This window comes from Mauremys reevesii, linkage group 8 (assembly GCF_016161935.1).
Source record: "Mauremys reevesii isolate NIE-2019 linkage group 8, ASM1616193v1, whole genome shotgun sequence".
NCBI classification, from domain to species: Eukaryota; Metazoa; Chordata; order Testudines; family Geoemydidae; genus Mauremys; species Mauremys reevesii.
This window is the reverse complement of record NC_052630.1, coordinates 12,653,521-12,670,451: the sequence shown is the minus strand read 5'-3', so window position 1 is coordinate 12,670,451 and position 16,931 is coordinate 12,653,521. Positions and strand designations below refer to the sequence as shown.

General features: G+C 42.2%; 1 protein-coding gene across 1 annotated transcript; it reads right to left on the bottom strand.

Moving 5' to 3' along the window:
- Nucleotides 1-1,550: 1,550 nt before the first annotated feature.
- Nucleotides 1,551-15,625, bottom strand: C8H5orf15 (chromosome 8 C5orf15 homolog). Its single transcript, XM_039486658.1, has 3 exons — nt 15,333-15,625; nt 5,434-6,002; nt 1,551-3,973 (listed from the first exon to the last, which is right to left on the bottom strand). The coding sequence occupies exons 1-3, from the start codon at nt 15,463-15,465 to the stop codon at nt 3,842-3,844; spliced, it is 834 nt and encodes a 277-aa protein (XP_039342592.1). The 5' UTR covers nt 15,466-15,625; the 3' UTR covers nt 1,551-3,841.
- Between the last annotated feature and the right edge of the window lie 1,306 nt (nt 15,626-16,931).

Here is a 16,931-nt window from a genome sequence, read left to right as displayed (position 1 = left end):
GGGAGCGGAAAGCACACTGAAGGACTTGTGTAGTTTTTTTTTTTTTTTAAGTGCATCTCACAGAATATAAGGGGCAGACCTGTTTGATATCAACCAGGAGTTAAATCAAAGGAGGCTGTTAAGGGAGAAACCAAAGGAAATTAAACAATGGCGAAAATAAGAGGCACCTTCAAAGGAGCAACAGTGGCAGCCGTGGATTAAGTATCAGCTACCTAGCTGGCTCCATTGAGGCTAGAATGGTTTACTCTTCCCAAGGCAAAGCCTAGAATCAATGGGGTTCCCAAACCTTAAAAATGGGGGCCTCAGGAAGGATGGGTGAGTTAGTTGTCAGCCAAAAGTGGCGGATACCAAATCTGGACTAAGAATATGGACACAGTACAAAGACCACACTGGCATAAGTCCCATGCTATAGACACAGTTTACACCTATAGAAGGGGTTGTTGTGTAGGAACACCACCTCCCGGAACAGCAGCAGCTAGGCTGACAAGCAGTCTCCCACAGACTCACTTGTGTCTACACTAGGGATTAGCCTGGCAGAGTTACGTCGCTCAGGGGTGAAGGTTGTTCAAATCCGAGCGATGTGGCATGTCAACCTAAATGTTGAGTGTAGCCCAGGTCTGAGATCAAGCCTGCTTGGGTACAGCATGTTCTCTCCCCCAACACAGAGATGAGAAGAAACTGGACCAAAACTGAGCTACAGCTAGAGAGGCTGAGATAGGAAAATGGGAATAGGACTCTTGTGTTAAACCCATTTCCTAAATGCTGTATTCCCTTTGGCAATAAAATGCTACTTTGTTCTAATGATGCTCTTTGAGAGTCACTTTAAAAATGCAGACCCCCGAAGCAAACGGGCTTACTGGTGCCAAATGGAGCTTAGCCTGTCCTTTTAATGTTCTGGGAAAACAGGAGGGCTACAGCCCAGAGATCCAGTTTAACAGTAGGTGGACCACATAGTTTCTCAGAAAGTGAAGGAAGCCAAGCCTGTTACATGACGGACTGAAGAGGAGTCTAAAGTGCAGTTTACACTGGAACGATGACACAGAAGCGAACACATTTGATCTTTCACACTGAACCATCTTTGATGAATCAGTTACCCCAAAGACATTGTAAATCTTGGCCCGTCAGCTAACCATAGTGCGTAAGAATTCATTTAGGACGACTACCAACTTTTTTTGTTTCATTAACAAACCACCCCAGAGAACCCACCAAATTCACTTTGTGTGCAAATTTTTGGCTTTCAAGGTGTAGTTCCTAAGCCAGAAGGAAAGGAATAATCATGAAACTCAGGGTGTCTTGGGGAGGAGGAAGGGGGAAAGCTACTTTGTAATTAATAGAACTTTGAAATTGACCAAATTTTCTTGAAAGTCATTAGAAGATTCAAGTTTTACTGAATTTGTGTGCTGAACATTTGGGACAGATACGCTACATTTTGTACATAAAACAGACGGGACACTCATACTTTAAATGCAAAACCAAAAACCAATCTCAACTATTGCATCACAATGATTCTGTCACAGAATGAGGAAGGCACATTTTTGCAAAAAAGATAGTATTGTCACAACTGTTATAGTTTTAATCATTTACATTTCAAGACACCATTCTTAGTCTCTTAAGGATAAGGTATGGCCGGTTGGTTTGCCATCTCACTTTCCCCAGGAAGCATTTGCTACACTACAGGCAAAGAATGCATATCTTGTAATAAAATAATGTTTTTTCAGCCCTTTTGAGTGGGGAATAATTATAGCAGGTCTAATTAAAGCTATTGTTTACTAGTAAACCTTTGAACTGTACTTCACAGAACTGAGGATGACTCAAATGGAAGGAGAAAGTAACGCATCCATGAACTCCACAGTTATAAACAAAACAAAAATAGATGCATTTTGTTACTGTTTCAATACAAATTTATCATATCAGTGTTATGGCTTGGACACTTTCTCTCCCTCCTCCCATATTCTGTAAACTATAGTTAAGGTGGGTTTAAAATAACCCACCTGGCAATTTTTCTAATTTGTTATTCTTACACATATTTCTACTGGAAAAAAACAGCAGTGATACTGCACAAGGTGACACTTATTGAAAACCTGACTCCACAAGACTCTGAGATGAATGGCAGCAGAGGTGCTGGAAAGTGCAAATGGTTTGTCACACATACCATGCCTATATAAATCATATAAAGGATTCCTTATAGAGTGAATCCACACGTAATGAATGGCAAAAACAGTTGTTTTGAGTGCCAAAAGATAGTTTGCAATGCTCTGTTCAAACCTAAACAGAAGATAAATTATTCACTGTCATTGGAATATGCTACTTAACATGAACATGTTCAAACTGATCAAGTTATTAAAAAAACAAACATATTCTTCCTATTTATTTTAAAAACATTATTCAAAATATTATGTGAAACAAGTCCAAATATGATAAAAATTACTGCAAGAAAATAGTTCTGGCATATTGTTTATGCTTCACTTTCTTATGGTTATCAAAAGAAAGCATGTAACTGTAGGAATTTACTTACTATTTATGAAGTATTTCACCCATAACATATCATGCCATCACAACTTTTCTCATGCAAAAATCTGTCAAGTTGTGACTTTTCAAAACAGTACATTACCACTTGTATATCAAGTCATTAATTGTGGTTCTTAGTCACCGTTATTTAGATATTTATCATCTCTGAGAATTAAATCACAACATACAAAAAGGAAAAACTATGAAATTGTATATTTTACATCTCATGGAAAAACAAATGGCTGAACTACATAGGACAAGGTAAAAAAACCCAAAACATACCAATAACTTGCTGTACACCTAATTCACACGTAAAATTAATTCTGTCAAAATTAAATAAAGGTGTAGTGTTGTCCATAGATCATGGCAACCCATACACTTTTAATTTCTACCCCACCTGCCAATTACTTGTGGTTAGGATAATATCAAAATCACTCTTACATTCCCAGACTTAACATGTTTGTAGTATATAAGAAACCACATGATTGCATACCAAAACTGCCTTAAAATTCAGGGGAAATCTTTGTTGCACTTGCCTGCTACGTATATTTTTATTTTATAAATAATTACACTATGAAGTTTATTTTCAATTCACTAATCTTAAAAAGATAGATGAAGTTTCCATAAGCATAGTTACAGAGTAAATCTTGGGCAATCAAGGAACAGCAATACTTTCATGCAAACCTGGGATATTCCAAAGAAATGTAAGGTATAACTTGATTTCAAGTCATGCTTGGTACATAATTATTTTAAAATACTTTACTGAATGAAGCATCTAGAGAAGAATATCAGCATAAAGTTTGTCACATTAGGTAGCCTAACGTGAGAAGAGTCTGAGTTAGCCAAAAGATATCTAGAAGAAAGTTTTGGAGCACTAAGCAATCTATACATGGAAAAAATATTTTTAAACTGTGTAAGATAGCAGGATTTATGAGCCATATTAATGATTTGCAGAAAGAGACCATTTGATTCAGTGATGGCAGACTCAATTTATCAGATCTAAAATGTTTTATGCCCACATTTTTATATTAGCCCTGTTGGCACTGCTCTAGACAGAAGGAAAGGATGCACAAAATAAAATGAAATAAAGGAAAAAAAACAAGTGAAATACATTGTTTAAATCTAGTTTCTGTACATGTGATTTGAAACTTGACTGTCGACAAAGAATTTAATGCTAATAATACATGCCCTTTGTTTTACAGGAGCTTTAATCTCAAACCCATCCAGGCAAGAGAGACCTCTCATTTCAGTACAAACTCTTTATGGCAGACACTGCACAACATTATATAAAAAGTCAGGCAAAGAAAAGGACTAATTCAGCAAACTGATGCTTTTAAAAAATGTAATCATTGGTTATCTTCAGTGAAGGCATTGCTTCATTAACATTTTGATCTAAACGATGATATTCCACTGTTCTCGAGCAAAGACCATCACGCCACCTTCGGCTCTGGACCAATAAGAAGATCTGGAAAAAAATCACAATCAATTTTGATACGGATGAAATTACAATGTGGTGCAAATGTTTCACTTTTGTCAGCTAACGTAACAGCTACATTTATAATCACACAGCCCCATCCAGACCTACCAGCATGACAGTTGCTAGCACTGTGAATTTTAACTAACTAATACACTCACAGCTAACCCACCTCTTGTCCACACCAAGATTTCTCCCACAATTTGGCTAGCACAGGTACAGCTCCATAATGGCAAAAGCATTCGTATTAACAGCATTCAAGTTTTCAACATGGTGTTAGGTAATGTTGGTAAAAACCATTGGTTAATATACCCTGGAATTTACACTGTTGTTATTGCCAGTGGGAGAATGCTGAAAAGATTCTGTAGTTTCAGCACTAGAGTATTTTCTGCTGCTACTCTTCAGCAATGAAGGAGCATGCAGTGGCAACCCAACCCAAGTCTGCGTACTCTCAGCATCAAGCAGTAATTATGGGAATTGTGAAAACAGAAATCCCCATGTCTCTGTGCTGACACAGGAGAAAACCAAGATGAAAATTTTCAACAGCACCTAGCAATTTAGTCCTTGGCCCAAGTCCTATTTCCAAACGTGTCATAGGCACTTCTGAAAATTTTACCTATACTCAGCAATGCAGTTGTTTTTGGCATAATATGGTGTTATAAGTTAGCCATGTTAATTTCAGATCCAATAAAACATAAGGCCAAATAATCAAAGTTAGCTAAAGGGATAAAGAAAAAGAGTGGGGAAAGAGAAACATATTTAAACTTCTTGGAGCATTATATTAAGAAAATGCACACAAATTTGAAATAAAATGTAGGCTGTCATGTACTATCTGTAGATTCTGAAATAAGGTGTAACTGATTAGACTGGACACAAATATTTCAATGGTGGTCTGATTGCATCATCAATTATCTACAGTCAGAGATATTTGTTAGAACTGCAAACAAAAGTAACCCAACATGCTAATTATCAAGCTGTGATAGAGCAAGGGTTAAATCCTAGGCATACCTACAGTTCAAAGATGGTCTCAAATTGTATCACTATCTCAGAAACATTCTCACTTTACTGAAGATTAACTTTTCCTTAAATTGAGGTTTATAATCCTGTGCAGACCCAAAATTAGTTCATCAATCACCTTCATTCAACTTTCCCTTGATCTTATTTCCAGAAACCATATATTCCATCATAGCGTATCACTGAACTGATTGATTCCTGATGTTATCATTTAATTGATTTTTCCCAACCAAAAATGCTTGTAGTTCTAAATTAGCTTGTTTTGTACAGATATTAATGATCTGCATATTAAGATCACAAAACAGAATATCGTAAGTGTACTTAGACCTTAGCACAACTAAGTAGTTTTTATAAAAAAAAGTTTCAAGGTTTCAAAGCAAAAATTACTTTGAAATATTAAAGTGGAATTTTTCATCTCGCTTTCATAGTAGACTTACCTTTCTCTTATTATGATATGTGATATAAACAACAGCTACTAAGAAGGCAATAATAACCAGGTGGAAAAAGAAATGGGTGTCTTCTTCCAGTCCTGAGACAGAGTCCTTTATCTTGGCATCAAGAGATTTAATGTGCTCATTATAACTGCCAAAGCTATCAGTCTTCTCATCTTCCAGCAAATCTAGGTCTGTATTATATCTGGAATTGGACGTCCCCTCATAAGGGCCATAGTCATCGCGCCCATCAGGCTCCACAGTTTCTTTTGCTGTTGGTGGTGAACTATTCAGTATGTCTTTGAAGTCTGTTAGGAGACCCTCTTCCACAATTTTAGTATCTTCAGAAGCATCCACATCCATTTCTGAAATGGGGCTAACAGATGTGGAATGAGTTGCAACAGATGTGGCTGGGTCATCCTTCACGATAGCTGGTCTAAGTGAGACAATGTTATCGACATGAAGAGTTGCTGAAGACGGTTTTTTTGTTGTAGTTATCAAATTGGGCAGACTGGATGTTGAAATCTGAGATGTATTTAACACTTCACTGTCATTTTTAGGAGCATCTGCAGTAGCTGGGGGAAGGGAGAAAAGACATTTATTCTATATTTGTTATTGTTTGTACACAAATCTAAAGAACATACTCACTAAGTCTTTTGACTTAGTTTACAAGGAAGTAAACTAGGCCAATGGACTAGGCCCATTTTGGAGTGCAACGATTTTATGGATTTTGAAGCAAGAATATACAGTTCTGCCAGTTCACAACTGAGAAAAATGGAACAGGGATCATAAAGTATGCTACACTAGTATGTTAAACTGTTTAGTGACGTGAAATATAGGTTTTGGTTACTATGCATTGTTTTACAATTGTAAAAGATCTCCTTATGGAGTTGACAAGTCTTGCAATGTATAAATCCCAAGATTTAAAGAGATATTACCCTAAAAATGTCAGACCCCCTATTAGTAAAGTTCATTATATTTTCAAATCCATATTCACACCTTTTCTGAAGAACTTCTTCTAGTATATTTATAAGTGGATGGAGTTGATTAGGGCAACAACCCGACAGGCAGATAAAATTTCCCAATCTACCATAGCGCACACAACTGTTAGCAAAGAAGAGATAGATGCATTTACAAATTCACTCTGGACTGGTATTTAGAATAGAAGATCTCAATATTAAATTAAATTTTAAAAGTCTCATATTTACTTCCAAAGAACCAAAAATCAAGTCTATCAACCTCAGAAACCACTTTTCACCTTTAAGTGAAAAATGGATTTAGGGCTGGTCCACACTAAGAAGCGGGGTCGAACTAGGGTACGCAAATTCAGCTACGTGAATAGCGTAGCTGAATTCGAAGTACCCTAGTTCGAACTACTCACCGATCAGACGCGCGGAATCGAAGTCCGCGGCTCCAAGGTCGACTCCGCCACCGCCGTTTGCAGTGGTGGAGTACCGGAGTCGACCACGGCGCTTCCGGAGTTCGAACTATCGCGTCCACATTAGACGCGATAGTTCGAATTCCGAGAAGTCGAACTCACCGCGTCGACCCGGCTGGTAAGTGTAGACTAGCCCTTAGTTTCAATAACTCATTTTAAAAGACCCACATGAATCAAGAGAAACCAGGAACTTGAAAGCTTAGACTGACACTTCACCTGCAGATCAAACTGTTTTCTTTCCACTTCGCCCACTAGTGTAAGTTACTGAACTATCAGCACTAAATTTGGATTGTCCTTATTTTCAGTGTGTGTCATGATATTGAAGGTGATATGCAAAGCAACAAAGTGCCTTGTATTCTTATGGTGTCAATACTGGGTTTGAAAAAACCCTACAGAAACATCAGTTTTTGAGACTTGCCCCACCTGCCTAGAATATAGTAGTAATCTCTGGAGAACCTGGAATATGACATCAAAGGTTAAGGATGAAACCTAAGGTGCATTTGGCATCCCATTCCCACTCACCTAGGGGCCAGGAAAGCTGCAACTCAGGTTTCAACCTGCACCTGTGGTGTTATTTTCCTGCTCCTCTAAGACTGCAAAACTCCTCACTCACTAGGGTGTAGCTTCAAGAGATTCTTAGGAGGGGAGAATTTGCATTCCACTCACACCCAGGTACTTCCTACTTCACATGTATTGTTCCAAAAATCCCTTTGAAGTTCCGAATAACTTGCAGAGTTGTCTTCCTTCTAAAGAAGTTCCATACAATCTCACAGTAGAACATAAAAATTCGAATTTTTAATACAATTAACTCCAAAAGATATTAAACTAATTCAATAAAGTAACATAATTCAATAAAAATTAATTCAGGATATTGAACAAAATGGTCAGTATGTCACACCACTGTCTTCCACCGGAAGTATATAAATTAGCACAAATCAAGAAGAACACTAACTTACTCCATAGAGAAATGATATATCTGCTTAAACCCTGAACACTAACTGGAAGGTCAGCAAAAAATGATTTAAAAGACGGCACTTATAGAAGAAATGAAGAATTAATCTATTAATAAATGTAATTTACAGCCAAAGAATCACAATTCACCTCAAAATTACAGCTTTTACAGGGCCCCCATTTCCCACTTCATCAATGTTTTCCAGTGAAAAGGGAAAATTTGTTTTCATCTGAGAATTTCCTTTCTTGAATTCCTTACGTCCCATGATCACAAGAGTGGGTTTTTCCACTCTTGTAAGTGATCAGGGGAAAAACCGACCCCTTGTCCTGGCTAGGACATGTGACTGCATCTTCTGCACCTTTCCCAGAAGGATCTCAAGAAAGTGCACAATTCCCTTAAGTGGTAACAAAAAAATGCAGATACCTGCGCTGATACATGTGGATACGAATGTGGAGGTATACCTCTTTCAGTCCTTTTGAGGAGGAAATCCCAACAGAATAAGGCAGGTATCAGAATCACGGAAGAGACCACAAGAAGTCAAATCCTGCCCCTGCGCCAACACAGGACTAAATAAACCTAGGCCACCCCGACAGGGGTTTGTCCAATCTATTCTTAAAAGCCTCCAATGATGGGGGTTCTACAACCTCACCTTGGAAGCCTATTCCAGAGCTTAACTATCCTTATTAGTTTTCCTAATAGCTAACCTAAATCTCCCTTACTGCAGATTAGCCCATTACTTCTTGTCCAACTTCAGTGGACATGGAGAACAGCTGATCGCAGTTCTCTTTATAACAGCACTTAACGTATTTGAAGACTTATCTGGTCCCCTCTCAGTCTTCTTTGCTCAAGATTATTTATTTTATTTTATTTTTTAAAAACACATTTTATCATTTTTGGTGCCCTCCCCTGGACTCTCTAATTTGTCTATATATCTCCTCAAGTGTGGTGCCCAGAACAGGTCAGAGTATTCAAGTTGAGGCCTCACTACTGCAAACAAGAGTGGACAATTACCTCCCATGTCTTACATATGACACTCCTGTAGTATTACAGAATACTTAGTGGAAACCATCTCTTTGTTTTACATCTGTACCATGCTTCGTACAATGGGGTCCTCCATTGTTAGGACCTCTGGTAATACAAATAATAATAATGAAAATGTCCCCAGCTTTCTCCAGCACATTTAAATTCTCAGAGTTACTCAGAAGACTAGCAGGACAGAAAAGCCACAAAATTGTGCTAGGCTGCAGGTATGATGAACACAGCACATTTCTTAGATCTGGCCTTCTTTTTTCTCCTTGTTGCTATCTTTGACCCAGGTGGCAGACAGAGGAAGGAAGACTGCCTAAGCCCAAAGTACCTCAAATCCAGAGTCCCAAAAAGAGACATCTGGGAAAGACTCAGAAGGGGCTGTCCTGTTCCCTGGGTAGGAAAAAGGTCTGGCCTACCTCCAATCATCCAAAAGGAAAGAGAAACCCACTATTAAGACTGTGAGATAAAAAGGGAGCAAGAAATGATTTTCACTGCTTGCAAGTAGCTCTGAAGCTACGTATAAGCAGCACAAGCGTTAAAGGACACTGCCAATGCTTACAAGATCTAAAACGATCAAGAACCCAAACTGAAAAGACCAGAGCATTGATTTTTTCCAGAGTCTGACCCATTTAACAAAATAATCAGCACTCCAATAATTATATAAATAAATAAAGTCAGATGATATCAGTGTCCTAGCTAAACATAGGTTTGTGTGATGTGCACACTATGCCTTCACCCTGCAAACGTGCTCAGCTGCCAAGACAATGAAATTAGTCTAGGGAAAAATGTTGCTTTGCCTGTTTTATGACTGGTGGGACAAAGGTCTTTACTCATCAAACTCTGAATTCGCTAACAATGTTACATGACTATATATAAGCACACAGAAAACTGATACAGAAGTTATATTTTAAGAAGTGATTAAGACGTTTTTCTTCATGTCCACTTTCAGCAGTTTTACTGTTCAATATTTTTGTGTGTGTTGCAATGGAAGCGTTTAGCAGGTTTACAATGTAGTACTAAAAACCACATACCAAGCCATTTAACAAAGTAGCATATTTCACTGCATTTATTCGTAGTACATTTTTCTTCGTTAATGATTATGCTGTTCAAGGCATGGCACATGAAATAAGGTTGACTGACTTATAAAGATCTACTTTTTACTCCACATTAAAATGTTAAAGTGCCTTTCTTGAAAGCTGCAATATAAAACTGCATTTATCTGTGCTCGGAGTTTTAGTGAAACTTATGAAAAATTCTGACAAAAGACTTCCTTGGAATGTGACAATAACTTTTGGTTGCTACAGAGGATAACTTAGTGCAATTTTTTAGCATGTCAGCAAAACTTCACTACTCACTAGATTTTAAACCAAGTACAACTGATAAAATTACTCTATATATTTCACATCAAAACTAATCAGTCTGACAATATCAGTGGTAGACTTTACTTTTTAAAAGTTTTCATGTCTACTGCAGAAATCTTAATAAAATACTCCGATTCACCTGTATTAGCATAATCTTGCAGTGTCCAGGGCCACAATTTTGTAGCAAGTGTATAGATTACATTTAAAAAAAAAAACTTAAAAGTGGAACATAGGAACTGCAAGATTGGATCAGAGCCAAGAAATGCTCTGGGTGGCTGGGCTGCTAGCTCTTGCCAGGCCGAGGCTCTGCAGCTGCGCTGCCTGACCCAGTGCTCTGTGCTACATGGTGGCGTAGCTGGTTCCAGCCAGGCAGCGCGGCTGCCTATCCTGGTGCTCTGGGCGGCGCAGCTGTAGCGCTGCCTGCCACCAGTGCTCCAGGGAGCGTGGTAAGGGAGCACGGGGGGGGCTGGATAGAGGGCAGGGGAGTTCGAGATGGGGGTCAGAAGGTGGGGGTGTGGATAGGGGCGGGGCAGTCAGAGGTGGGAAACAGGGAGTTGAATGGGGGTAGGGGTCCCGGGGAAGGGGCAGTCAGATGGGGCAGTCAGGGGCAAGGATTCCGAGGGTGGTTCGGGAGAAGGGGTGGTTGGATGGGGCAGGGATCCTGGGGGGGCAGTCAGGAAGGGGGAGTTTGATGGGGGGCAGTCAGGGGCAGGGATTCCAGGGGCGGTCAGGGAGAAGGGATGGTTGGAGCGGGGGGTCTGCGGGAAGTCAGGGGACAGGGAACGGGGAGGTTAGATGGGGGGATGTCAGGGAGTGAGAAGCAGGGGGGGGTCAGATAGGGAGCGGGGGCTGGGCCACGCCTGGCTATTTGGGGAGGCACAGGCTTCCCTTACCAGCCCTCCACACAAACTTTGGAAACTCGATATGGCCCTCAGGCCAAAAAGTTTGCCCGCCCCTGACTTAGGGCCTTGTCTAAACTAAGAAGTGTTTGCCAGTACACTGGCAAACCCTCAGAGCAGAGACAAACTCCTTCAGATGGTAAAAAAAAGTTTGCCTCCCCCCACAAATAAAACTAGACAATGTGAAGTCCTGGACTAAGATGCATCTGATTACAGAAAATCCCATTTCCCTCTGTACGGGGCTTGGGGGGGGAGGAAAGCTCATAATGGTTAATAGACCTAAATGTGCAAAATAATCCAAGCTCTCAACACCTTGAAGGATCAGACCATAAAACTGCTCATGTTTATGGCACTTTACCTCTAGCACAAAACATTAGGAGACTGCTTAAAAAATAAAGTCACATTATGTACTGCAGTTTGAAAAATCATTTGGCATGCCAAAAATCACATAGGAATGCATGTTCTAAAACGGTGCCATTATTTATGGTTATTTAATAATTTATTAGTTCTTTGGCATGTTGGAAAATTACGAATTCTGGCACCTAAAATATCTAGCCACTTTGTCAGATTACTTATCAATAACGTTATACAGATGCTAGAATGAATCAAGTTACTCACAGACCCACGTACATTTATAAAGGACTAAAGCTGAACAAACTACTCTTTGTTTATACAGCAAACTTCCAACATGAAATAGGCTTTAACCAATTGTAAAAACAAAAAAAACCCTCAACTAACCCCAGATGAGCTAGACATCATGGAGCCTTCTAGCTCCTAAAATAAAGGAAAGTCACAAACAATCTAGTCGTGACTACAGAGGTACCATTTACCAAATATAAGGAAACTATTTCTTTAAACTACTACCTTTGTTACTAGTAATGGAATTTTGCATAACTTTTAGAATTTTTTAGTTTTTACTTGCAGAAAAAATAAGTATTTGGTTGGTGATGCCAAGATGAGCATTCCCCAGGTCTAAAGCTACAGTTCTGCCAGGAAATCCATCAATGCCCTATTTCTGTTAGCTGGCACTGTAACTGATGGCATTAAACATGAAAAACTTTCAGTGTGAACAATCACATCTTATGCGAAGGCCTAAAAAAAAAAAAAAAAACCATTACACTTAAAGGCTTCAATAGAGAGCCAAGAGGCCACACCAAAGAAGTCTATACACAGAGCCACTAAATTTCTCCCACATTATTCCATCAGAATAGATGATTCATTCAACCAAGACTTATACCATATGATAAGTTTACAACAACATCAAATGGTGTGTTATTGAGACATTCACACAGGTCACACACTGTGAAAGTCTGACAAGGAAGTCAATATAGCCACTGAAAATTCCTTACCTTTTTGTAAGCAGACAGCACGATAAACATGATATGAAGAAATTGGAAAAGAGTAAATATGGCTTACTGTGCAAGGCATTTCTTTTTAGATCTGTTTGTATATTCTTTTAAAGGAGCTATTTAAAGAGACACCATCAACTTGAAATCTAGTCAATAAAAACAAATACAATAAAAATAATTCCTCCTCCTTATGACAGATATTGCAACCCCATGCAACATCCTTGGGAACCATGTTTATACCTCTCCAGGAGAGGAGTGTCACAGCTCGACTAGGAACTAAAAACAGTAGGGGGTGTTTAAGGTGAATCACTTAAGACTGGTTATAACCACCTCTAGAGCGGTACCACTCCTCCGGAAGCCAACAGGAAAATCTTTTGATCTAAAAGGCTGGATTTAAACTGACTCAGGACCTTCTTTCTGAGCCACCAAACAGGCAAGACCTTTTATCAAATGGAGGCCCTGACCCTTGCAGAAGGGCTGGAAACAGTTTGGCCTACCAGGGCCTCATAAGACTGAGCAGTGACCTCTGGTAAGCTTTTAGAAAGCATATAGGAATTTTTATATTTGTTTTCTCTTTAATTTTTTTTACCTTAAGAATAAAGATCTCTGCTTACAAAGAGCAAGGTACCTTGTACCTGCTAGCAATACCCTGTTCATAGTCCTCGGAGAGAAAACAAAGCACAGGTGTTGGCCTTTAGGCAGACTAGCTTGCTGGGGATATCGCTGTATAAGGCAAGGAGCTCCGCAGTCTTAAAATCCCAGGCAAGAGGGAGACAGACACAGTTCTCCACCCAAGAGAGGTGATGGCCGGGAGCCAGAAACCTTAAATGGGTATCCTTGAGGGACCACAGAGGGGGAACTCACATGCAGTTACCCTGAAAGTGAGACACCCCTGAATCTCCCTGCTATTTTTGTGAGGTTCACAAAGACAGTTTCCTATTTTTAAGAATGTTTCTCTGTCCCTTGTTTATCTGTCACACAAAATGGGGGGGAACTGACTATACACAAATGTTGTTGAACAAAATAAATGGAAAAGAGAAACTCATTAATCACTTTCAGTTGCAATAATGTTACATTACATGCAACAGTAGACAAAAAAAAATCAGAAAGAATTGTGATAGTTAAGTTGACAGTGTCCCTTCAAGTAAACTGTGTGACATACTGTACTAGGATCACATGGATATCTTTTCTGGACATGCAGAGTAATACTGACTATTGGCTCTAAAGTGGTTAAGACATTTAAAATTCATGGCATAGCAGTTGAATTATAATCAACTTTTTGGTTTAGGAATGTCAACAGAGGTCTAATCCAACACACCAATGCTCTGCAGCCAGTGATGACATTGACAATTCATGCCATATCTTATAACTTCTATTCACACGCACAGTGCAAGAAAATACCTAATTTATTTGCTGCCACTACATGTGGAATGGTATTTAAAGTCAGAGACACAAATATATGCGAGTGCGGTTAGGTGCAAACCATGAAGCACTGGCTTGCTTGCTGACTCTTTGGGGAGACCTGTATGGAGGACCTTGTTGCAGTGACAGAAAGAACCATCATGTTCATGCTGTAAGAAATTTATTCATTTGTATTTTCACCTCAACATATACCTTTTTAGCTCTTCACTGCATGAGCGAAGCTTATAAAAGTCTGCTTCTCAACTGAACTTATATGGGTGGATCCTGCACTGAAGTCAATAGGGCTGAACTGACTTGGATGAAAAAATTAGGAAAGAGTTGCAAACGGGGGAGGGGGAGGTTAAGCAGGCGTGGGAGTTCCAGGGGTCTGTCGGGGCGGTGGCGGATGGGGTTGGGGCAGTGGCGGATGGGGTCGGGGCAGTCAGGGGACAGGGAATGGGGCGAGTTAGGTAGGGGTGTGGTGCTGGGGGGCAGTTGGGGTGGGGGGGTCTCAGGAGGGAGTGGTCAGGGGACAAGGAGTGGAGGCGGTTGATGGGTTGTGGGTTCTGAGGGGGGCAGGACGTGGGTTGGGTCAGATAGGGGGGTGGGGGGAGGGAGACAGGCACATGGGGCTTGTACTCATCACGCAGTTCCCTACCAGGTCTTCAGCGGCGGGGTCCTTCACTTGCTCCGGGTGAAGGACCCGCTGCCGAAATGCCGCCAAAAACCCAGAGCAAGTGAAGACCCCGTCGCTGCTGCCAAAGTGCCACTGAGGACCCAGTAAGGAACCGGTTCTTAGGACTTGGGGAGCTCATCACTGGGTAGGGGTGTGTGGTTTTTTTAACACTCCCCCAAACAATAAAAGTTTTGCCGATGAAGTGCCAGTGTAGACAATGCCATACTGTAGGTCTGCTCATTAAGTTAATTGTGGGAGATTCTTGTCATCAACACCTCTCTCTAGAGGAACCATGGCAACAGGAATCCTCCTGATTTTATCAGGTAGGAGTTCACAGCACACAGCTTCCTGGGTTCTTCGCCATTCATGATGACACTGGAAAAGAAGGGCACCTGCAGCAGATTTTCAAACTTCTGAACTCAAAAATGCCAAATTAAAGTCCTGAGAGGAAGGAAGGCAAGAAACGCAGAACTGGCCTAGCACGGGATGTGAGGAAGAAACTTCTCATTAAACCCCACTTGAGTAAAATAAATGGAGCGTCTCCCCGATTTAAACATTGCCCCGATAACAGAAGAGGGGTCTCCTCCCCAGCCCTCGACAGGCGTCCCCGCTTCACCCCGAGCCCTTCTCTTACCTCTGGGGAGGTGGCTTCCCGAGGGCCTGTTTATCCCCGCAGCCTCCCAGGAGCCTTCTTCTGACCCTCGCTGCTGCTGCGACCCCGGCGCCCCTCCCTGCCCAGGGTTCCCCCATTCACACCGGCCCCCCGGCCGCCTAACCCAGGCGGCGCCCCCCGCACTCACCACTGACCGGCAGGCTGCGGGCCGGCGAGGCCAGGCCCACGAGCAGCAGGAGAAGGAGGGACAGGGACAGGGCCCGGCCCGGCGGGGACGCCTCCCTCACAGCTGCCCCTATCCGCTCCCTGGCAGCGGCCATCTTTGCGGGAACGGTGGGGTGATGGGTTCGGAACACGGACGTGGCTAGGCCCCGCCTATCGTTGCTAGGATGTGAGGTTCCGCGACGATGACGTGTTCCCTCTTCCACCCCCCAAGCGCTCTCAGAATTTCTCACCCTCGCACCGTAGCAGCGAAAAAGGAAAGGACAGCGCATGCGCACCGTAAGGAGCCTTACTGCGCACGCGGCTCCGCATACGCTCGTTTGAGGGGGCGGGAACTTCCGGGAAGCCTCTACGGCGGCCGCTAGACTGCGAGTGCGCGTGCGCCAGACAGGGCGGTTTGTGTGGGGCGGCGCTCGGCCGCGGCCCACCCGTGAGGGGGTTTGGTGCGGGGCCAAGCAGCGCCGCCCCCAGGGGCCAGGGGTTTTAGCGGCTGTTCGCTGCCTGGCCTGACGGGGGTGACGATATTTTTCAAGGAAAAAGGGGACACCGCGTGGGGCTAGTCTGACCCCGCCCCCGCCCAGCCGGCTGGGCCAAATTGTTCGCCCGACCCCTCCCGGGCTGGCCCAAGCGCCCCATAGTACACACACGTTCCTCCACACTCCGCTTTTCTGACAAAAATGGTCATTTGTCCCGTTTGCTCCTGTTACCAACTGACCGAGCTGGCAAAAGCAAACCGGGCACGTGCTCTCCTTGGCCAAACAAAAAGTCTGGACGGCCGGGCCAGGGCTGAAACAAGGGGCTGTCCTGGCAAAACCTGGCCCTAGGGTCAGGCCAGGCCCCTTGCTCCATGACTCGCATGGAAACGAAAATGCCGGAACAAGGCACAGTTGCCAACTTTCATGGGGTAAATAAGCACCCTGACTGCCACAGGCCAAAAATCAAACTCATCCCGTATCAAAACGGGCTGACCCCTGAGAGCCCCAACAGTTTATGTGACTAGATTCCCCTGGCCTGCAGTCTGAGACAGTGGTGGGCCGGCTGTGCACCCCTCTTTCCCCTGCGTGCTGGGAGCAGATCAAAAAAGAGAAGCAAGCCAAAAATTAACCAACAAGCAACACACAAGCCAATTAAGCCAAAAATAAGCCCAATTTCTGCTGGGTTTTTTTTTTGTTTGGTTTTTTTTTGTGGGTTTGGCATGTAAGGAAGGATGCAGTGTCCCAGAGTAGCTGGGGCATTGTTCATTGTGACCTGGAAAAAGGAGAGGCTGAAGAACTACCTCGCCCTTCCCTTTGCCCGGCAGGGCTGAGCTGCACAAAGGAGAGGCTGCCTGAGCAATAAAACTGCTCCCAAGTGAAAAGTTAAGCACGCAGATAAGTGACTAAAACATCAGGGCCTAAATTTTGCACTGCCCCTTTCACAACCTCTAGCTGCATCCCTAGGTGATAGAGTTGTAGCTTTAAACAGCAGCAGACATTGATAAGGCACTGCAGGGAAAAGGACAAGACAGATGTTTTCACCTGAGAGCTAAAACCATGCTACATTTGCAGAATCTGAAACCTTTTTC

Excerpts from the sequence above, each read along its gene's own strand:
- C8H5orf15 (XM_039486658.1), bottom strand. The coding sequence starts at position 15,465 with ATGGCCGCTGCCAGGGAGCGGATAGGGGCAGCTGTGAGGGAGGCGTCC. Across the intron at positions 6,003-15,332 it reads CCGCAGCCTGCCGGTCAGTG|CTACTGCAGATGCTCCTAAA; the intron begins GTGAGTGCGGGG and ends CCCTTCCCCCAG. Across the intron at positions 3,974-5,433 it reads CATATCATAATAAGAGAAAG|ATCTTCTTATTGGTCCAGAG; the intron begins GTAAGTCTACTA and ends ATTTTTTTCCAG.